The 14,634-nt window shown below is 34.1% G+C and overlaps 2 protein-coding genes and 1 long non-coding RNA gene across 4 annotated transcripts; 1 reads left to right on the top strand and 2 right to left on the bottom strand.

Annotated features, from left to right (window-relative positions):
• Window positions 1–1,257: 1,257 nt before the first annotated feature.
• LOC125577781 lies at window positions 1,258–4,263 on the top strand. Its single transcript, XR_007316169.1, has 2 exons — window positions 1,258–1,885; window positions 3,441–4,263. It is a non-coding gene; the product is annotated as an uncharacterized LOC125577781 (long non-coding RNA).
• On the bottom strand, window positions 3,185–4,083 carry LOC106449999. The gene is made up of 2 exons (XM_013891653.3): window positions 3,723–4,083; window positions 3,185–3,546 (listed from the first exon to the last, which is right to left on the bottom strand). The coding sequence occupies exons 1-2, from the start codon at window positions 4,081–4,083 to the stop codon at window positions 3,458–3,460; spliced, it is 450 nt and encodes a 149-aa protein (XP_013747107.2). The 3' UTR covers window positions 3,185–3,457.
• A 2,694-nt stretch (window positions 4,264–6,957) lies between the features above and the next one.
• LOC106446819 (E3 ubiquitin-protein ligase MBR1) lies at window positions 6,958–10,051 on the bottom strand. 2 transcript variants are annotated; one of them, XM_013888624.3, is made up of 6 exons: window positions 9,761–10,051; window positions 7,974–9,410; window positions 7,828–7,878; window positions 7,632–7,730; window positions 7,402–7,545; window positions 6,958–7,298 (listed from the first exon to the last, which is right to left on the bottom strand). In XM_013888624.3, exons 2-6 carry the CDS (start codon window positions 9,342–9,344, stop codon window positions 7,167–7,169), a joined length of 1,797 nt encoding a protein of 598 aa, XP_013744078.1. In that variant the 5' UTR covers window positions 9,345–9,410; window positions 9,761–10,051; the 3' UTR covers window positions 6,958–7,166. The 2 variants fall into 2 exon arrangements, with proteins under 2 accessions (XP_013744078.1, XP_013744079.1); XM_013888625.3 differs by having other exon boundaries at window positions 9,639–10,016.
• Window positions 10,052–14,634: the final 4,583 nt, after the last annotated feature.

Here is a 14,634-nt window from a genome sequence, read left to right as displayed (position 1 = left end):
AGCTGAGTTCACTTGTTACTGCAGAGCTTTGAATTGAGCTTGCATGTCGCGGTCGGTTGTGTTGGTCAAAGTTTGATAGTGCTTCCTCCCAGTCATTATCACAGTCTTTTCCTTCTAACGTCAAACTGTTTGGATAAAATAATATCAGATTCTTCGTGATACTACATAAATAACAAACTAAACGATCAAGCGGAGAAAATATAATGTATTATTGATCTTAATAGCAAGAGTATATTGTTTTGGTGTCTAAAACTCTAGTTTTAGCCGGTTGCTTATTGTAAAAATGATGAATGACGGATTATCCACTCTTTTAGGGGTAAGAATCCTGTATATAACCAGTCTTTGGTTTGAATTAGGTCAGATTCGACCATATCTTGAGATATTCAAATATTCATTTTTATCTAAAAGTTTTCCTTTTTAGTTTGGATACATGAGAAATACTTAACCCAAAGACCGGAAACCGGAAAGGTGCAAACAGGAGATCAGCATCCTAGTCTAACTACAAGAACTATTCCTAAATTAATTATCCACAACATAACCTATTAGATTTAGCTAACATTTGTTTTGTTTGTATGATGATTTTAAATTTTAAATTATTTGCTAACATTAATTAAAACCAAAAACTATAATAAAAAGAGGGCATGAACAGACTATTCATACACAATAGCCTTAAAATAAACGAATTAAGTGGATACAAATATATAATGTGTTTACACAAACGTTACTTAAACGTGCAATAATTTAGGGTCTCACTTGTTTCACGGTTACCACTCGCCAATGCAGTTTTTGGGTTGGTAACCGTGAAACAATCACAGTTGTCGGCAATTTACAACAATCACAAAAAACGCTACAATCACACGAAGTTTAATACTATGATTTTATAAATATAATTTTTATATTTATTATGATAATATGATTATAATAATATTATTTATAAATATAATTTTATATTTATTATTTATTATCTTATATTTGGTTTTAAAACTATCATTTTTGTAATTAAACTTTTTGTCTATTAAATAGTTTTTATTAATTGATTTTTACATGGATAAACCAGTAAAAAATGACCCGAAAATACAATAATTTTCAAACGTTATGCCAATCATACGAAACACTTAATAACATTCGAAATCGCAACCACTCACTTCCGCAAACTTCCGCACCCGCAACCACAATCGCTGCGTTTGAACCAGTCAATCCCGTAAATGGGCAGGGTTTACAGGGCAGAGATAACCGTTTACACATTCTTTTTTTTTTTTGAGCAATCCGTTTAAACATTCTAAGTGAAGGTATATCTGGTTTATACTTTACCTTTTTGAATATTTTGATTGGTTAAAATTGGTTGTATTTCCAACTAAGATTGCACAATTAATTGAATATCTTCCAACTTTTTTCTCCAAACAATTAGTTTGAGTTCCGTTTCATAGAGTAAAATTACACTACTGTACCAAAAATACAGCTTCATTTTGCAATGTCCCAACCAAAAAAAAATTAAAAGTACATGCATTTTTTTCCTACATTTTTAGGGTGGTTATTACAATGAATACTAATAATAAATAGCTAGTGGCTCTTCTAGCTTTTATAATGTTCTCGGACGTACGACTTCTCAGGATGTCTAAGAAACAAAGAAGATGAGAAAGACATGTCCCGGTTCAGTCCAAACTGGAATCATCCAAATTATTCTCTACCTCTATTACATGTGTGGCTTCCACGCTACTTCATCTCTCCTACAAGTATACAAGAAAATTGGCTACCCCGAATACTGTTTTTTTTAACTCGGAGTGTATCTTCTTGACTAATCCTCCAAGGAGACAGGAAGACGACTAATCCGATACCGGACTTTTTGATGAGGCCTTAAGCATGGTCCTATTATCGTCTGGCCAAGGTAACAATGACTCTATTCCCACTAGAAATCTAACCAAGAACCAACGGGTTTACGCTTTGCCCTAAGTTAGTCATTATTACGAGCCACTACTTAGTTACTAACTGAAGTGAATATAATCAAAACTTGATCACTCACTTAGACCAACATAACTAGAATACGACCTGGAAAAACTCAGACACTCCGGCTCTTGTGCCAGAGAATGTCCTGATATTTATGAAGTTATAAGTGATGAATTTTTTGGCCCCTAAATTCTACAGAAAGAGAATTTTAAACATTAAAACACTAATATTAAAGGGTATTTTAAAAAACTTAAATACAAATAAACAATTAGGATCAAAATCGTTCCCAATTGTATCAACAACTAAAATTACTTGAACATAGAAAAAACATGATGTCTACAAAATTGAGCCGGTTTGTATATATATGACCAAGTCCACCCCGAATAGCTAAGCAGTTTTGCGGGCCAGCCTGTGGATCTCTATTCATGATGTTTAAAATATGCTATGTGATTTTCATGTATGATGAATATCATTTTACATTGAGTGTGAATTATAAAAAAGATAAATCATGATTTTTTTCTTCTGTAAATGATATATTTATATTGAAAAGAGTTTATTTTTCCAAAGAAATGATAAAATAATTATAGAAAAATGAGTGAGACTAAGAAAATATACTTTACAGTATTCTTATAATTTGATTATTTACATATATATAACATGTTTGTTTTAAATTATCATTCCACACTTGTATCCAAGAATTAACAAAACTGAGAATAACAAACATATAATGAGCTGAGATACAAAAGCCAAAGATCATCCATAAGCGTACTATATCAACTGATCCAAAGAAATTGAAAGTTAAAGTGTTGAGATAGTTGATTACAAAATTCACTTATTTGTGTTTGCTATAATAGTTAGGTTCTCAAATTGTCAAAAGAAACATAAAACCTAATTTATGTTGTGCAAATATAAAATGTGGTTGTTTTTAGATGTCTTGTTTATTCTTGTTTATAATATTTTTTCCTTCATTTGTATTTTTACATAGTTTAAAGTTTTTTTTATTATAGAAAATAAAATATTTAGAAAACATATATCTTAAGTTATTCATAATTTTGATATTCTATTAAAACTTTTAGTTTTAGAAGTGTTAAGCGGATCAACCCGCGTTCAAGTAGGCCGATCTGATGCGGATTGCGGTTTGTATATATATGTCCAGGTCCGCCCCGCTACTGGACTATTTGGATATAATCTGCGGGTTGCGGTCTACTTTGACATCTCTACGAATCACATTCAGAAGATGGTTTAGAATCACATTCGATGGTTTTGAACCACATTCAGTGAGAATCCTTTAATTGGTTTGAAGAAAAACAAAGATAAAAACAGCATAAGCAACTATTGGCTTCGCAAAACAACTAAGTGTTTGGTTATTAAGAAGAAAAAAAAGGCGCAATTGGCGTCAAAACATATTTAACAGTTTGATAGCTTAGACTTAGAGATACGTTTTTATTCATATTGGCAATCATGTTACCAATCCCATTTGTTTTGTGCATAATCAGAAGAAGTTCAAAGAACATCAACTGGGTTTCCTGGCTTGCCGCACTGAAAAAGCGACCACCCGAGCCCATTGCTTCAGCTTCTGCTTCACTGTCTTCCGATCGTCACCTTTTTAATTTTATCAAATCGTGATATCAAAAATTAAATAACAGAAAAACACTTCTAAGCTTTGGATGTTTTATCCTGTGGAAAAAACCTACCAAAAGCATGATCATGCCTGGAACTAGTTGAGCCTTAAGGTGACTACCACAGAAAAATAGATCCCACAATTTGAATTCACATACCTTTGTCGAGAACCGTTGTGGTGCTAGAGCTAATGCTGTCAGTTTCCGATGCGAACGACGAAGTTCGGGACAAATGGTTACAATATTGTCTATGAACAGCACAGTACAAATCTAGAGCCGGGATTGTATCGGTGAGCCTTTGATTCAAGTCAGGAGAATCTGGCTCAAACCCAAACCCAAGCTCGATGCAACCTCTAAGCTCCTCGACATCGTCGTTCGTGACGCTCTTGCTTCGAGGAATGAGATCCACTGATCGTTTCTTTTTCTTCCGGAGCCAAGCCTCGTTGCGGTTCACATCATGCGGCCATGAGTGCTGCTTGGTAAGATCCCTCGGTGGCTGTGGTGCGTTGTGGCGTGACATTGTAGTGGTGAGGTCTTTTATTCTCTACGGACCACTTTTAATATGCAAGACATCTTTATCTACCCAAAAAGAGACCGTTTATTTTGAATATAATGCCTCTAATTGTTTTTACTAAAATTTGGGGGTTGTTTTTGTATTCATAAAGACAAGATTTTGAGGTACATCATATTATTAAATGTATCAACTGTATCTCTAGATATTTGTTACCATTAATGAGAACTATTATCTGTAAATAACAATTAATGAGGAAAAATATTAAATTTTAATAGATTTTATAAGACCAACATCATGACTTGTTAGAACTATTTAAGTAGTATACATCGGACACTCTCAGAAATTAACATATTTAATTAGCATATAAATTCTTTTTGTTTCATACCTTTTTCGAAAGTAGAAGATAGCTACAACCTAGCTACAATCTAAATGAAAAAAACAAAATAAGAACATGCATGTGCTATTGACCAGAAAAGCACCTATATTAGTATATGTTTTTTTTTTTTTGAAAAAGACCTATATTAGTATATGTTTCAATTGTTTGTATAAAATCTTTGAAAATGTAGAGAAAATGCTCACTTAAAGAAATTTGTTACAAGTCTTATTGGTTAAAAAAAAATCAACAGTAGTTACAAAATCTTACAAGTGTTGGAAGAAACAAAAAAAACTGAGAGGGTACTTCTAGAATGTTCACATGTGTATGTAGCATAGCTTTATCTTTGATGAGTTGCGTATTTTCATGGCAAAGTTTAGCAAATTTATCAAAGTGAGCTCGGTCTTCAGTTTTGATATCGGCGTTGTGAACATCTTCTTTTACTTCTGACTCTGAATATGAATCAAAGCTTAACTGAAATTCATGTGTTTCATCTTATCCAACCAGAGCCACGAAATTGTGAAGAAGTTCTTCATTATCACTGTCACTTTCAGACTTAGTATCACTAAAGCACACAAGAGATTTTTCCTTCTTTAGATTGTTTGACACTGCAAGTCTTTCTTTCTATTTCCCTTTGACATATAAGAACGGGAAGAATGAGAATTGAAGCGATCAGACTCATGCTTTTGAATTTGTCCACCATAGCAGCTTTTTCCCTTTTTAACTCTCTTAATCATTTGTTGAAGTTTCTAGCCATCAGACTCAAGTTGTCCTCAATACGCGTCACTCTATCTTCTTCCTTTGATTTAGCTCTCATCAGACTTCTTCAGGTCTTGAACTTTAAGGATACCAGGGAGTTGATTAAATTCCATATCATCAATGTCAACACGATGTTTAAGACAGCTTTGTAATTAAGGTTCAAACCGAGGGGGTAGATAGATACCTCATCAGCTTCTTGCCCAAGCTCTTTTCCGTGTAATTTTTACCAAGGACTGCAGATTCATTTGCTATCTTGCTAATCTTAGATATGAATCCAACAATTGATTCATCATCTCCCATTCTGAGATTTTCAAATCTGGACACCAAGTGATCAATCCTAGTTCTTCTTATACTTGTATTTCCTTCAAAGTAAGTGATCAATGTATCCATACTTCTTTAGCTGATTCACACCCTTAAAATATTTTGAGTTTATTTAGGTCAACAGCAGAAAAAATTGTTGTTAATGCCTTTGAGTTGAATTTAGATGTTGCCTTGTCCGAATCAGTCCATCTTTCTTTAGGTGCGCAAGTTTCTTGTCTTATATAAGCATGGTGGGAGCAACCATCCTTGTTCAACAGCTGTCCAAGCATCCTTATATATTCCTCTGATAATGTGTCACATCCTAGCTTTCCAATCGAAAATTGCTTCCATCTAACATGATAGAATTTTGTAATGTGACAAATTTCTTTATGGTTTCCATGATATCAAATGGAAGTTCAGGGACAAAACAAACAACCAGAACAAGCATAACTCTTTCAAAAACTCTTTCTTGTATATTAGAATTTTTTAAAACAATCTACATAGATCTATTTAATCCGATTTACCCACACACACACAACTAGAAACAGATCAATTTCTAATCTCTCGAGCTACACTCACCAATGTCTAATCCGATTTACTCTCATACACACACGACTAGAGACGGATCAATTTCTAATTTCTCGAGCTACACTCACCAATGTCTAATCCGATTTACTCTCTTACACATGACTAGAGACGGATCGATTTCTAATCTCTCGAGTTACACTCACCAATGTCTAACCTAAGCTGTCAAGAACACGCAAATCTCATCTCTATAAAGCGTAACGATGACCTAACTCCCCAAAGTTATTCATATACGCCCCTTCATCCATACTATCTTGTTTCCTAATATTATGATAAATCCAAATCTAATTGCTTCTCGCCAAAGTAATCTTCCAGAACCAATGTTAGACTGATATGTCATCTTTCCATAATTGTCTCACACTCCATTCTGTATATGTAGCACTTCCTCTGTAGCAGCAATGATCAAGCTTATTTTCTTGAGCTTACGTCCTTCTCCTCTTGGTCACATTGAGTCCACCATGTGAGTAACGCCTGGAGATTAAATGGATTGAAAGGACAGCTAGTAAAGCTTTTTTGGAGCCTTTCAAGTGGATAAATGCCTCTGACCCGTGTTATTTCTGAGTACCAAAATGGTTAGCCTAAGGTTGTTTATATTTTCAAGAAAATGAGTGATGTGATTGCAGTGGATGGTTAAGGCAACAAGAGATTTGTTCATCTTAAGAACTCCAAACCGAATAGTCTCTTTTTATCACTACCAACTTAGGACTTTTATTTGATGAACTGTCAGATACAGACTTGGTTCAGAGCGAGAGGAACTTGGAAGAGTTCAAAGCTCGATCTGCAATACACTTTGACAATTATATGGTTGCCATGTAGTCTTTGAAAGAAATTAAAAGGCCTGTTATCCCTATCAACAATGATTCTAGTAAAAAGAGGAATTATTCCGTTCCCATGGCTATTTTATGAATAATCTGTCATAACGTTCTTAGAACAGTCACACAACGAGTTAAGCATAACAATTAAATTTTCAGATGAGACATGGATGGATAGAACAGATCTATAAGATCTCTACTTTTTAAAATTATTCTTTTGGCATCGCAATGATGAATGGAGCCAGGAGGTACAGTTACTATCACGTCGTTAATGCGACAGTCTTGCAAATGGGGCAGAGATTCTTGAGCATGACCCATTGTTTAATACAGTCCTTGTGGAATTCATGGCCACACTCCAAGGTCCCAAGATCATCACCTTCTGCATACTCTTCCTGTCAAAACAGCAATGTACAGATGCATGATCAATGTAGAATAGTCAAGAAGGTTACAGGAGACACACACACACACACTTAAAAAGTCCATAGTTAAATATACCTGACAAATGCAGCAAGGCTCTATGTCCTGATGCAACTCAGCAGAAGACGACGTACATTTGTGTTGTTTCATCGTCTTCAAAATGACATCTTCCCTTAGACCAGTGCTCACATCTCCTATGCGTTCCCCAAGCGCCAACAGCTCCTAACATTCATATTCCCACACATGATATTGGCGATTGCTATAAAACAGTCAAAAAAGTGGTAATTAATTAATTAATTAATACTCACTTCGTACGACATGTTGTCAACATCAAGGCGCATTTCCCGATGCCTATCGTGCATCTCAGTCATACTCTGGAAGATAAGTGGATCGAACACCATGTAATCCTATTTCATTTGAAGAAAACATAATATCTGATGATTTAGAAAAAAAAAAAGGGTTCATAACAAATACTCTGTAACGGTTTCATAATAAAATTATTACCTCAATCCGTAAATTCTCCCCTCTTCTCATGGCGGTCAACACCTGACGTATCTACAAAAAAAATAAGACGAACAAGTGCAACTATATTAAACTAGTCACACGTGGCAGTTGCTAATGAAGAGCGAGTATTTTTACAGAACACAGACCTCGGAGATGAGGTGGTTCCTTCCATCACTGTCAGCAGCTAAGCTCCTCCCTAAGTGGCGCAAGTGGAGAAGCTCACTCTGCCTCTCGGATAACAGCCCTGACCTTCTCTGCCGTGAGCGATGGCTGCGGCTACTAGAAGAACTAGACGGCATTGCCTCGTTTGAGGAAACAGAAGGCAATAAAGGAAGAGATGCAGCAGGTCCATGACTAGTAGTAGATTGAGATTCAACACTGGGAAATAAAGACCAAGGAGAAAGCTCTGATGTTCTCGGTGGAGGGGCGCTCTGAGGAGGAGGAATCCACGCCGGACTCATCTGCTGCGCATCTATAGTTGAAGGAGGGTTTCCACGAGTGAAGCTCCAGATAGATTGATCATGCACAGGAGGTGCAAACATGGGCGGCTGCTGCTCTGGATTGCTTCTCGGTGGTCCGAATAGCTCTGCAGGCATCCCAATACCTGAAGAAGAAGTACTTGCTCTTGAACTGAGAGAAGTATCCCAAGCAAACTGGGGTATGTTCCTTGCCAAAGCAGGGAGATGGACTAACTGGTTCTCACCACTGCTTGATCTCACATCTTGAGGAGAGTTTAATGGTAAACTCTGCTGCATAGAACCTCCACTATGAGATATGCTGAATCCTGCATACTCCTGAGGGTGCCTCAGATTTAATCTTCTGCCAGTTCTAGATGAAGTGTCAGAATGAAAAGCATTGGTTGCAACCGCTCTTCCACCACCACCAGATCCAAACATGTGTTCCATCCGGTTTGGAGAAGTTTGCGAGGGTGTAGCCAGACTCAAACTACTCGAAGCACCATAATGAGAAAGACCTGAACAGTCAGGAAGAGTAGGACTAGGAGCTGCTGATGCTGCTGCTGCTTCAAAAGCCTTTCTTTTGCAGGACGAACCCCAACCATCCAAGGAAGAGGCGGCCGGGCCACTGCTGCTCTCTCCAGTGGCCTGGACCGAACTCCCTAACGAACTCCCATAGCTACTATGACGGAATACGAGCCCGGAAGGCCGCGCACCATAGTCATCATCGCTGCTGTCCATGTCCATGCTCATATTTGCAGCATTAGAGCTTGAACCGCGCAAGAAAGCGGGTCCATTTCTCATGTTGTAACCAGCTGCATGAACCCCTCCGTGTTGCAGCTGGTGATTTGTCTTGATATCAGATGGCCCTGACACGGAGCTGGATTCCCCAAGCCTCCACCAGTTATGAGAACTCGGGCTTTCGTATGTTGGTCCGTTGTCCACTGGATTCATCATGGTGTTCAAAGAGCTCTCTGCGTTATAGACCGGTTCATTATCTCCCTGGTTCAAATCAGTGGATGAACCACCACCAGTACTCTGCTGCCCTTGCATTGGATTCATAACTCTGACTACAACACAAGCACTAGATCAAAGTGTAGACCTAGCTTCAGGCTCCAAGTGTAGCTTCTGCATTATTATGTTTCACAAATAATTCATATTAACAACTTAATTCTGATACACAAAAAAAAAACATGATATTGGCAGTTAGCTTTGTGTGAGATTAACATTTGAGCATCTTCTACACATGCATAATAAGCATTTCCACAAAGATAATTAAACCACATCTCCAAGTAACACATTTCTGATTCAATTATCAAACAAATCGAGTTAATTACAAAGAAAACTCCCAATTACCGAAGGAAAATTAAAGTTGCAATCCGGATCTGCCCCTAAGCTATTGCAAATGCATCAAATCAAGAACGATCTAAGCAATTAAAAGAAGGGAAATTTCAGAAGAAGGTTGAGAGAAATGGTACCCAGAAAATCCCTAGAGACCTAAAGTGCGTGTCGAAAACAATCTTGCTTGAGGGGTTGTTTTATTTTTTTATTTTTATTTTTTTAATTTTGTGGGTGTGGTGGTTGTCTTTTTCCAATGCACGATTCTTAAGGCTTTTCTTCGACTTTGTTTTCCCCGGAAAATTGCTATTTAATTTCTCTGCAGAGAGAAACAAGAATTATGAGGAAATAATAAAATTTTGTTATTTGGAAATATTGAGCACATAAGCAAAAATGGTTTAGGCAATGAGAGGATTAAGAGGCGTACAGAATTCATGTGACTTTAAGTTTGAAAGATTTTGATATATAGAAAATAAAATCTAAGCATATGATTTAATAATTAAAAAATTGGTGTTGTATATCAAACTAGTAATGAATGATTCTGCCAGTATTTAGTGTAAGAACGTCATTTGTCTCAATGATATCTTCTTTCTTTTCGAGATTTTTTTCTATTTATTAATAAAACAAAATATTACATAAATAGACCACCAAAGAGAAAAAAAATCTACAACAACAAAAAATAAAATAGAACAAGAACCCAAAAAGGAAAAGAAAAATCAAAGGTTGACGAACATACAAAACATAGCATTTCTTCTGCTAAAAAAAAAGATAATAAAATAAAGATGCAATATATGGTCACGAAAATAGACAGTGTCGGTAAGAAAACAATTGGTCTGTCTTTATTTCCCCCAGTAGTAAATAGAAACGCTATATCGATTAAAAAAATAATACTAAAAACTAGGGAATGAAGTAAATAAATAAAAATTGCGAACATCCTTATACATACTACGAATACAACTCTCGCTATGGTTTACATAACTACAGAGTTGCCGATTTGAATTTTATCAAATAAGTATTAATTTATAATTGGTAACATATAAAATAAAATAAGTATTAGTTTATTATGACAAAAAAAAACGGGTGTTACAGTTTCATTGACCAATCTCTTCATGACAAGAGAGTGGATGGGATATGGTCTTCATGATCATCATCAGTTGACAGTTGTAGACCGAAACTTTAGAGTTTCAGTCTGGTTGTTCGCCTCAGTACTCCTACGGTGGATGAAATCGGGGCCTCATCCTCCCCAAGCCGAGATGATAGATGTCAATTCTCTTCTTCAACGCATGCGACAATGAAGAGGAATAAACGTAAAATTTGAATAAAATTTCGTTGCAAGCCTTTCAGTAAAAATAAGAATAGACTTAAAAACAATTATTTTTGGATGTATTGATATCATTATATTTGTTTTATTTGGTGTCGTTTAGATTTGTAATTTTCTATCTCATGGTAGAGTAATGTTCGAAGATCAAACAAAATTAGGGGAAGGGGAGGGGGGATAGTTGAGTTTTCATGAAAATTAAAAAAAAAATTACCCTTGGGTTATAAGATACAATGAAAGCCTAAACAATAAGATAGAACTGTTCCTTCATGATTAATAATAACCAGGAGAAGCTCTTTGGTAAGATTTTGTTCTACATGAGGCATTTCTTCCTAGTGAACACTTAGAAACTGATTTAAAAACATCTTTCTTCATTTACTTCTTTAGAACGGAATCCCCCTGAAAAAAAAAGTAAAACCAAAATAAAATGCCAGATGAAGTTTCCACACAAAGCATATTAAGTTTGAAAGGGTGAAGCACAAACCATGTCAAAGAATCCTACACAAAAGAGGTCTCCAGTTGTGTATGGAAAAGACAGGCCACACTTCTGAAAATTGTATTTTCCCAATCAAACAGAAGAACAATTAAGAGGCGAGGTTCAAGGAGGCAAGCTGCTCGGCCGCACCACCCGCAGCGACACTTCTGAGAACGTCCATAGCCTCGACTACTTTAGCCTTGAGAGCTTCAGGTGACTCCAAGAGATGGAGCACTTCCGTCTGGTCCATCTCCAAAAGCATCCCAGTCACTTTGGCTGCAGATTCTGCCTCAAGCTGCTCCACAAGCGGATACAGATTCTCACCCAGCATCTACACGCATCACAACCAACATTTAAGAACCAAATCTCACATCAGATAAAAGCGAAGCTCCAACAGGAACATGCTGAGAAAGCACAGGGTCACGCAAAGGCATCTCATATGGAAGCATTCCAGGAACATCAGGGGTGGGACCACCACCACTCCCACGGCCTTGCGGATAGCGGAACATTCGACCCTCCCCTCGGCTGCATCTGATTATTACTTACAATCAAAGATTATCATGAAACCTCCTACTAAGACATAACCAAAAGACAAACTATGATTGAGAAGGAAAAGAACCAGGTGCTGCTGCTGATGCATCATGGAAACTTGCTGTTGCTGTTGCTGGATTCCCCCAGAGGGTCTCCCTCCAGGACGTTGCTGTCCCTGCTGAATCATTGGCATGAAGAAGTTGTGCATGGGTGCCCCACCAGGCCTCATTCCAGGTACCATCTGCTGCTGCTGGTAGCCATACCCGGGCTATCATGCACAATCACAGTTTACACATCACCCAAACATGAAAACTATTTTATAAAACCAACATTCTTAGGATGCAAAACACACTAGTGATTGCATGTACATGAACGAATGTTCCTCAGTAAAAGTCTTGATTATGTATTAGAAAAAAAAAGAAAAAACCTGTGGAGGAATCGTAGTAGGTGGTGCCTGACCATAAAACACTTGTTGTCCCACAAGAGGACCACCCGGGGGATACATGGGCATCTGCAAAAGAACGGTTTATCTGCAAAAGGTCAAGAAGGCTGTTGGAAGAAATCAAATGTGCATTTGAAGTGTTATAGGCTGATTTGGTTACCATCATACGCAAGTATCATATTGTATAATATGATTGCTAAGGATAAACAAGATATATATGCTCAAAATTATACCGATTATGATAAATTAGAGGCAAGTGGTTGTAAACCACAACTATTTTCAACTGAAGTATTACCAACATTTTCAAATCATGTGTATGCTTGATATGAATTATGTGATTCAAATGTATATCATGAATTACAAGTAGATCTAGTCAAACACATATGAGAAAATTTGAAATGTTTCATGACCAAAGACTTTAAATTTTTGTGGGTGATTTAAGAGTTTTATTATTTATGAAATAAGTCTATTGTACCAACTAAGTTATGTGTTTTTATTTGTTGTTTTGTGTGTTTGTATAGTGTGTATTTAAAGTTTTGTAATTTTATTGTTTTTAGTAATATTAATTATACTAATAGTTTTTTTTAAATAAGGTAAGTATATATATGCTGACAAAAAAAGGTAAGTATATATATATATATATATAATATATTTTTTAAATATGTTATTTATATTAACTATAATCAAAAAATATTATAAATATGTAGTTATTATATTGTAACATATAAAATATGAATTAAAATGGTGTAATAAAGTATTAAATTTTATCAAACAAAACTATTGCAAAAGTTAGAAAATGAAATGGATGTTAAATAACTAGGTGCAAGAATATGTGAAATGTTAAAAAGTAAAAAAAAAAGTGTTGAATTGTAATAACCACTAGATTTTGACCCGCGCAACCGCGCGGGTGTTTGTTTTTACTTTTTTTATACATAAATTACTATTTTTAAACATTAGTGATATTTTTTTTAACATTAATCATATACTTAAATATTTATATAACTATTTCAAATATAATAATTTTATAATTTACATGTTATAATTAATCATTTGGTTAAAACCGTATGTATTTTTACTTCTTATTATATATTTATCTTATTGTATTTGCATTTAGTTATTAAGCAAATTATTATATTCATGAGAAAATATATTTGAAAATTATTTTGTATTTAATTTATGCTAAATTCTGACCCGTGTTTCAAAGCTGTATTTTTTTTACTAATATTTTTTATACTTATTTATTTTAGATAATATATTATTCTATATACAAAAGTCTAAGGTATGTTAATTTTTAGACATGTATTATAAGGTTTATTAATTTTAAGCCGTTCTATCATCATATTATATTTTTAAAATAAATAATTTATATTTATGAAAATAAAATTTATAAATTTATCAATTGAATATACTTTTATCATATTTATTTAAGTATAATAATTGTATTTTAACATGATCATGACTATAAAGTGGGTAAAATAAGATATAATTTATTTATTTTTCATTTTATAAACGATAACTTAAAATATATTAAATTATTGTTAAAATTCTTTTACACAGATTTATTAGAATTTTTAAATATAATATATAAATATATATTATATTTAAAATGAAAATATATTATGATTAAAGTAGTTACAAAGATTTTATATTATAAGCTTTAAAGAAATACATGTTAATTTTTATACATGTATTATATATTTTGCTTAATCCATCTTACCAACATATTAGATTTTATTTTTGAACATAAAGATTTTATACTTATGAAATAAAATTTATAAAATTTAATACAGTTTTATTATACTTAGCTCAATATAATAATTTTCTTTTAATATGATTGATTATGATTATATAATATATAAAATATTACAGAATTTTTTATTTTTTATTTTATAAATGATTACTGAATTTATTAATGTATAATAATATTTTAAACTAATTTTGAAATTAGTGAAAAATATTTAAATATAATTTCGAAAATGAAGATCTTGTAAAAATCTTTTAAAACAGATTAGTTAGATTTTTTAAAAAAAAATAAATATATTTATATATTATTTTTAAGTAAAAAGATATCAAAAGATATTATGATTAAAGTATTTTAAAGATTCTATGTATTATTATTCTTAATAAAATACATTTAATAAAATTTCTAAGTGATGGTCCAAATAAAAAAAAATCACACATGAAAGAAGTCATGACTTCTCTTTTAATATATAAGATTGTACATAGTCTTGACTCTAGGCTAAGCTTA

This window comes from Brassica napus, chromosome A9 (assembly GCF_020379485.1).
Source record: "Brassica napus cultivar Da-Ae chromosome A9, Da-Ae, whole genome shotgun sequence".
NCBI classification, from domain to species: domain Eukaryota; kingdom Viridiplantae; phylum Streptophyta; class Magnoliopsida; order Brassicales; family Brassicaceae; genus Brassica; species Brassica napus.
The sequence above is the reverse complement of the archived record's forward strand: the minus strand, read 5'-3'. Positions and strand labels throughout refer to the sequence as shown.